Source organism: Chaetodon trifascialis, chromosome 10 (genome assembly GCF_039877785.1).
Source record: "Chaetodon trifascialis isolate fChaTrf1 chromosome 10, fChaTrf1.hap1, whole genome shotgun sequence".
Taxonomy (NCBI): Eukaryota; Metazoa; Chordata; class Actinopteri; order Chaetodontiformes; family Chaetodontidae; genus Chaetodon; species Chaetodon trifascialis.
In genome coordinates this window covers 28,741,563-28,749,425 of record NC_092065.1, presented here as the reverse complement: position 1 = coordinate 28,749,425, position 7,863 = coordinate 28,741,563, and the positions used below count along the sequence as shown (strand labels likewise).

The following is a 7,863-nucleotide window of genomic DNA, read 5'->3' as shown; positions in this document are numbered from 1 at the left end:
TTGATTTCATGTGTTGATTCAAAAATCCAGACGGCGGAGACTTTTTCTTTTTGTCAATATTTTATCTGTACAATGAAAAAGTGACACAAAGTAAGCTAACAAATACATTAAATATACATTTTCAAAGTGGAAATTTTATAAAAAAGATTTAAATTATGCACCCCGAGGCTTCCGTACGCCTAGAAAAACCATCTTCCAGAGGACGGTGTGGACAGAGCGAGCTGTTCGTATCAAAGATTCTGATTTCAAACACTATTTACACGCTGCTTTACGGCCGTTTGCTTCCACTCGATCCAAACTGACGCTCTGGAGCATCGTTAGCTCTGCAGAGGTCAAAGGTCGCATCCTGCAGAGCGCCCAGGTCTCAGCAGGATCCAGACGTGAGCCGTGGACTGTCAGTAAAGTCTGTGGGCGGCGTTCAGTCCAGAGGTTCCTGCTTGATCCGGATCGGGGTGCTGCCGACGGACTGGCTGTGCCGTAGGTCGCGACACAGGATGTACTCGCTGAACTGGGACGAGTCGACGCCGCCGCCGCAGGACGCCTTGACGCCGAAGCCCTTCTGAAACAGACGCTCCAGGACCTGCGGACGGACAGACGGACACAGCTGGTTCAGGTTACCTACAGCACGACTCAGGTGTGACGTCAGGTCCTTCTCTACTTCCTGTTTCTCACACTGAGCTCTCTCAGGTTTTAGTTTGACATGAGTGATTCTTACATCTGACACACAAACTGTGACCTCGGATCAGCTGATCACTGATCGATCACATTAACCATCATCAGCTGACAATCAATCAATGATCGATCAACATTCTGCTTTTCAGCTCGAGATCAAACCAAACATGACATTCAAGCTCAGGTGTGGCCTCACCTGCACAGAGTTGAGCCTGCAGTAGCCATTGAGGGGGAAGCGGATGACGTGGGTGGGGTCCTGGTTCCAGCCGGCGTTGACCGAGTTACACATGACGTCTCCGGTCTCGGGGAAGATCTCCTCGATCAGCACCTTCTCTCCGCTCAGCGCGATCCTCTCGCCCAGGTCGGGCGTGACTCGAACCACCAGACACTCGCAGGGCGGCGCCCGCTGCGCCTCCCGCTCCGCCTGCCAGCGCTCCAGCTCCCGCACCATCGGGGTCAGCTGGTAGTACCGCGCCTCCTCGTACAGCTGGGGGAAGTCCTGAGGAGACAAAAGATTTACAGCGTTTTGTTCAAACTTTGTCCCGTTTCTTTCTTCCTCCTCCTTTCCTTTTATGTTTCCTTTCCTCCTCGCCTCCTTTCCTCCTTCACCTCCACCTGGACCTCTCACTACTTTGCTCTTTTTGCTTCTTTTACTGGAGGAAGTGATGTCAGAGCTTCTTCCTCCACCAGTCAAACACCGAGGAGGAGGAGGAGGAGGGTTGTGTTCTTACTCCACACTGCTGCTGACAGAGAGCTGCTGCTGGCCCGAGGCCTCACGCTGAATCAAAGCCTCCCCTCCCCTCCCCTCCCCTCCCCTCCCCCACCCTCCCCCACCCTCCTCCTCCTCTCAGGCTGGAAGCGAGGGATAGATGTGTTTTATAAAGAGGGGTTGTGTCTGCGGGGCTTTGTAGCATCCTGAGCAGAATAACAGGCAGCATCGCTAACCACACACACACACACACACACACACACACACACACACACACAAAAACCTGCAGAGTTCAAAGTCGTCGTTTGTTCAAACTAACAAAGAGACGACGTGTTGTGGACTGATCTTTCCTCTTTTCTTTCTTTCCTCTCTTCTTTCCTTTCTTTCTCTTCTTTCTTTCCTTTCCTTTCTTTCTCTTCTTTTCTCTTTTCTTTCTTTCCTCTCTTCCTTCCTTTCGTTCTCTTCTTTCTCTCTTCTTTTCTCTTCTTTCTTTCCTCTCTTCCTTTCTTTCTCTTCTTTCCTTTCTCTTCTTTCTCTCTTCTTTCCTCCTCTTCCTTCCTTTCTTTCTCTTCTTTCCTTTCTCTTCTTTCTCTTGCCTCTGAGCTGCGGGGCAGAAATCATCATGGACCAATCATCTGTCACTGATCTTTCTCTTTCCACTGAGTGACGTCTGCTGTGTTTGATTCATGTTTTCATCGTGTTTTTAGATCCTGATGTCGGTGTTTTCATTCTTATCGTCGTGTTCTCGTCTCTTTTGGACCTCAGCAGGATCTCACACAGGAAATAACGTCAGAATAACGTCGACTTGAAAACTAGCGAAGATGCTAATGAAGCGCCAGCACCGGGTCAGCGTGTTGGGGGTCAAAGGTCGGTTCAGTTGGGGCATCGTGGCTCCTGTGTGTGCGTGACGAGCTGCGTGTGTCGCGTCGTCACAGCTGAGACGTCAGACTCACCTTGAAGTCTTCGGGCAGGAGCAGCTTGCATGTCCGCAGGAAGCTCAGGATGTAGCGGAAGATGTCTCCGTCTCTGTCGATGAAGTAGTGCTGCTTCAGACTGTCCAACACGATGGGCTCCGTGCCGTTAAACAGACGGCCGATCCTGCAGAGACAGAGGAGGGACGGACAGGGACAGACAGCACAGTCAAACCTTCTGCGTCCTCTTCCTCTGAGACACATCACCGACTGCAGGGGACATTTCCTGCTTCCATTCGTTTCTATAGTAACTGTGCGATGTGCAGTGGACGTGTGTCTCCTGTCACAGATAAGAGACAGATGTGCGTCCTCTGGACTCTGAACAGCTGGAATGACATCAGACTCTGCCACAAACACTCACAATAGTCCCTGACAAACGCTGTTTCCTCTGAATAATCAGCAGATTTATTGATCTATTGATTCTGCACATCTGCCGCCTTCAGATATTTTACAGATTCAGATCAATAACAGAAACATGATCGACACACAAGCTGCTCATTGGGCACAACGTGTACTTTTACTTTTGGTATTTTGATGCTGATCACAGTCTGAGTACTTCTACACCTTCTGATTATTACGAGATGTTTTTTATGACGTCTTCGATCGTGCGAGCGCTGCGGCCTCCCTGACGTCAGCTCAGCACCTGCTCTTACCTGGACTCGGGGTACTTGGTGAGCGTTGCCAGGCTGCTGGTGTACATGTGCCCCCCGACGTCGATGTGGACGGGGGCGTTGGCCTTGGTGAGCTGGGCGGGCGACGGGATGCCCTGGGCGGTCATCGGGGACACGGGTGAGCGGCTCAGAGACATCCTGGACATGCTCCGCCCCTCCTGTCACAGGTAACAACGGGTCAGGACACACCTGAGCTGAACCAGTGTGGCTCATTCTGACCTGAGGGGGGGTTAGAGTCCAGCGGAGGCACGTCGGTGAACCGGCCTGCCTCTGGAGGACTGAACCGACGACCCTCCGTCAATAAGCTCTGACCTGCAGAGAGTCCAGCTCAAAGAAGAAGAGCCAGAGCGATACCAGGCCTGAGTCACGCAGCTCCGCCCCTCTGGGCTCACATACCGTTCGTTTGAACTTCATATCCCATGAGGCCCTGCTGCTCTGCCGGTGGTCTGAACCGTCTGCAGGCTGAGCTCAGCTTCACCACCAGCCTTCACTGACGGAGGCAGACGGCCGTCGCAGTGGACGGAGGTGGAAACAAAGAGACTTCTCTGTTTTTTTAATTAACTTTATTTCATCATGGAGGAGACGAGCACAGTCTGTCCCACTGGACGCGTGAAGCGTTTGACCTGAGACACGAAGACGAGTCGCAGCGGAGACTCGAATCGACCTGCTGGACTCTCACCAGAGACTTCCTCCAACACCGGAGAGGTTCAAACCAGCTGACAGTATTTCCACCTGCAGGAGCTCCGCCTGCAGCAGCTCCACCTACAGGAGCTCCGCCTGCAGCAGCTCCGCCTGCAGCAGCTCCATCAGTAACACGCTGCTCTGACACTGAAGCTTCAGTCTGAACTAACTGACAGATCAGACACAGGAGACGTTTTACTGCACACACAGTACTTCTACTGCATGAAGCTGATACTACTGTACTTTTACTGCATGATGCTGATAATACTACTGTACTTTTGCCACTGATACTTTTAACTACATGAGGCTGATAATACTTGTGTACTTTTAGTACTGGCTCAGACTTTTACTTTATTGATCCCAATTTGGGAAATTCTTCTTCTTCTGCTGCTGCAGGTCAAACACAAAATATAAACAATGAAGAAGAATAAAGAATAAACTAAGAGAAAAGGATGTTCTTAAAAAACAGAACTAAGTATTCAAACATGGAATAACAGCAATTGTTAAACTAAATGATACTTTTACTACATGAAGCTGAGAACACGTGTACTTTTACCTCTGATTATTTTAGTGGGTGAAGTAGTACTGCAGGACTTGTATTTGTAATGCAGTACTTTTACATGGTTTACTCGTATGGATGGAATTTTCGTGGCGTCCCTGATGAAGCAGAGGATGCTGATGGCCTGGGGGGGGGGGGGGGGGGCAGCCTCGCTCTGGATTAATTGACACCCCCCTAAAGAGGAGCTTTGAAGCATGAAAGGTGAACAGGAGGCGGCCGCAGCTTTCAGAGCCTCTGCCCGCGGCATGCACGCGCTCCGGGCCAAACTGACAAACACTGCTCCTCTTCCCTCCTCTTCCTCATCTCTGCTGCTGCTGCTGCTGCAGCTCAACGGCTCCTCCGCCAATCACTGTTCAAATCACAGAAACGACAGCCCGCGCGACTGTCTGCAGGCCCCACAGACAAACCACACTTTCCAGTCACACCAGTGAGTGCAGACTGAGTGAACCTGAGTCCACCTGAGTCCACCAGAGTCCGCCTGCAGACAGACGGCTGGACGCCGCCGTCACTCAGAGACCGGCAGGTCTTCAAACACAGACTCACGTGTTTAAAGTTTCAGGAAAAGAATCACAAAAAGCACATTTTCCAAATCAAACTGACCTATAAACAATGACGTCACGTGAACAGCTCATAAATTTTAGTTTTACTGTTGTTTCCACCCGATGTGTCTGAAAGTGGAGCTTTGACGCGCTTCACTGATGCAGAACTGAATCTTTACTGAGACCTGCAGAGACAAACCCCGTCAGTTTATGTGGAGGGGGTCGGTCGCACCCCGCGCCAGACTCCATTAGAAAATCTAAACATTTAAGGCGTCTTTGCTGGTCGGTAGAGGTTGAGACTCGCCTGGTCCTGATTTCAGAGGTTTTCTCCACAGTGTATGGCCTGTCGGTAAATTCGGGACATAAATCATCCATATTTAAAAAATTCATTTTAATCACCTTTACGTTCACCACAGAGTCACGTGGGTCTGCATCGCCCAACACGGCGATTCAATGCGAAAAGATGGCTGGAAAAACAGGCGAGCTGAAAGTAAAGTTCGAGTTTGTTGAAAAATCCCGAGCTTTGGAACACGTCATATGAGCCGAACTCAACACCGTGTCATACAATCACAGAACATGTCGAGCTTTGTGGAATACTGAACATAAATCTGTTCCGATAACGACGAAGACTTAAAAAAGCCATCTTTTCAATGGAATTTGGGATCCGTTTAGGAGCCGCGCGGCTCGTCGAAACCTTAACGTAACCTGAATGACGGAGTTTTACAACGCGTCTACAGCAGCAGCTCCGCGCGCGGCAGCGCGTCCTTACCTGAGAGGACACCGACACAGAAGACATGGAGACCGGCGTCTGTCTGCTCCTTCCCGGGTTCTGAAAGCTGCGGTACCGGCTGGTCTTCACTGGACGCCCGCCAGGTTGCCTCGCTGTCCTCCGCTGAAGCAGAAGGAGCCAAATAAGCCCGACTGTGTCTCCTCCGAAAGAATAAAGAGGAGGGCTGAAAGACAAGTCTTGCCCGGGGCCCTTCAGACCCCCGGGGGCCAGGATTAGGTTACAATAACGCAGGCGGCTTTTCTTTCTCTTTCTCTTTTCTTTCGCACTGACTCGTTTCTGTGAGCCGCGGAGAGACACGCGCTGCCAGACAGATGTTGTCTGTTCCCTCACAATAATTCAACATCCGTCAAACGCGAGACTCGAAGCAGGACGCCGTTGTGTCCGCGGACAAACATCAGCCTCGGTGAGAGCGATCACGCGTCCCTCCTGTCTGCCCCCCGCATCACGTCCTTCTGCCCGACATCTCATATATTTTAGCAACATCAAACATCCCTCCGGCTCTGGAGCCAAATGACGTCTATCGTCATGCATTATGCCCCTCCAGCCGCCCGCGGCCAAACGCGCCATTTCAATTATTGCGCACTGGTAGATGGAGATGTGCGCCGGGAGCGTGCGCGCACAGATCCGGGTTATTCTCCTTATCTCTCGGCTGAATCCGGGAGATTTTGGCGCCGCTGTTGCTCCAGAAATCCTGAAAACCGGCGGAGTTAGTCGGTTCATCCGCAGCGCCGTCAGGAACCATTTTGTGCTCCGGCGCGCGCCGCTTCACGTAGACACACCGGGCCGCGTGCGGCGGCCTCGCGGCTGCTTTCAGGATGCAGCTCAGACACTGACCTCACAACTAAAAGCGCCTTCAAGTGAAGCTGAGCTCAGAGGGTTCGTCGAACTCACCTGTCCGCCTCCACCTGTCCGCTGCTCTTTGTCCTCCACCACTTTGCAACTGCAATAAAAAACAATCAGGATCATGTGGATCATCAGTCTGTCTGTCTGTCTGTCTGTCTGTCTGTCTCTGTCAGCATCACTGTGGAGCTGAATCAATCGATCAGTCTTCATCTTAACATGTGACTCAGGCGTTTGACACATGTGTCCTGTCCTGTGTGGACATCACAAACTGATCAGTGTCACGTGACCTGTGAACGTGAACTTTCTTCTCAGGATTGGCTGTTTCAGGCCTTTTATGACAGAATATAATAATAAAACGATGTCCACTCCTCAGGACACACACAAACAGGCTGAGGACATGAGACAGGCTGAGGACATGAGACAGGCTGAGGACATGAGACAGGTTCTCAGGAAGCGTCCTGTTCTGCAGATTAGCAGACTTCATGTTTGACCTTTCAGACTCTGTGAGGATCATGTCACCGTGGAGCTGAACTCATCGTCCTCTGCAGGCTGTCGCCCCCTGCAGAGCAGAGCGGAAACAGCGGGTTCCAACCTCTGAGTCTGGGCCCCTCAGGGGCCCTCAGCAGAAATCTGAGGGTCCACAAACGATTTTCAACAAAGCAGAACTTTTCTTTCAGCTGTGCAGAAACACGATGCCTCTGATGAAGGTCAGAGCAGCATTTTCTCTCTGTCTCCTCCTGAGGGACAGATCTGCTCTTTAGCTGCTAAATGTCCACCAGCTCGTCTCTGAGACAGTCTGTGTCTGTCCACCGTTTGCTGAATTTCGATAAATTCTGAATTCAGTAGAAACAGAATAAAATTTCAAGATGCTCTTCATCACAATCACAGCTTTTATGTGTCACAACCATCACGTGTCTCCTGTGATGTCCTCTGTCTCTGCGTGTGAACCCCCCGCTGCACCATGCGAGGGGTTTCCCTCTGACGGCCTGCGATAAAACAGGGGCTGATGGGAAACTAATGTGTGTGTAATTGAGGTCAGTGACACAGAGACTTCCTTTAAGAAGACACACTGAACCAGTTCCATGTCTTCATCTGTCTGAAGGACACACACACACACACACACACACACACACACACACACACACACACACACAGTGAATTGCACAGATATACATACACACACGCACAAAGGAACACACTTGCACAATACACACACAGTATGATACGCACACACACTGTTAGCGTCCTCCGTCAGCTGGCGCCTCAGGCAGCTCATGCGCCTCCTTCACTGAGTAAAGCAGCAGAACGTCTTGACTCTGGTCTTCCTCATTAAAGAAAGCCTGCAGTTACTTCAATTAGACGAAGAGCGAAGGAGCCGTGTTACAATTTAAAGATTTAAATATCTCCTAAACCTGCCCGAGGAGCAGC

The 7,863-nt window shown here is 50.8% G+C and overlaps 1 protein-coding gene across 1 annotated transcript; it reads right to left on the bottom strand.

Moving 5' to 3' along the window:
* Positions 1 to 52: 52 nt before the first annotated feature.
* LOC139337504 (BTB/POZ domain-containing protein kctd15-like) lies at positions 53 to 6,377 on the bottom strand. Its single transcript, XM_070972112.1, has 5 exons — positions 5,572 to 6,377; positions 3,006 to 3,181; positions 2,335 to 2,479; positions 869 to 1,171; positions 53 to 580 (listed from the first exon to the last, which is right to left on the bottom strand). The coding sequence occupies exons 1-5, from the start codon at positions 5,596 to 5,598 to the stop codon at positions 419 to 421; spliced, it is 813 nt and encodes a 270-aa protein (XP_070828213.1). The 5' UTR covers positions 5,599 to 6,377; the 3' UTR covers positions 53 to 418.
* Between the last annotated feature and the right edge of the window lie 1,486 nt (positions 6,378 to 7,863).

Bases quoted from the DNA above. Each gene is read 5' to 3' on its own strand.
- LOC139337504 (XM_070972112.1), bottom strand. From the start codon at position 5,598: ATGTCTTCTGTGTCGGTGTCCTCTCAG. The intron at 2,480-3,005 runs GTAAGAGCAGGT...CTGTCTCTGCAG, and splicing joins ACCAAGTACCCCGAGTCCAG to GATCGGCCGTCTGTTTAACG. The intron at 581-868 runs GTGAGGCCACAC...GTCCGTCCGCAG, and splicing joins GCAGGCTCAACTCTGTGCAG to GTCCTGGAGCGTCTGTTTCA.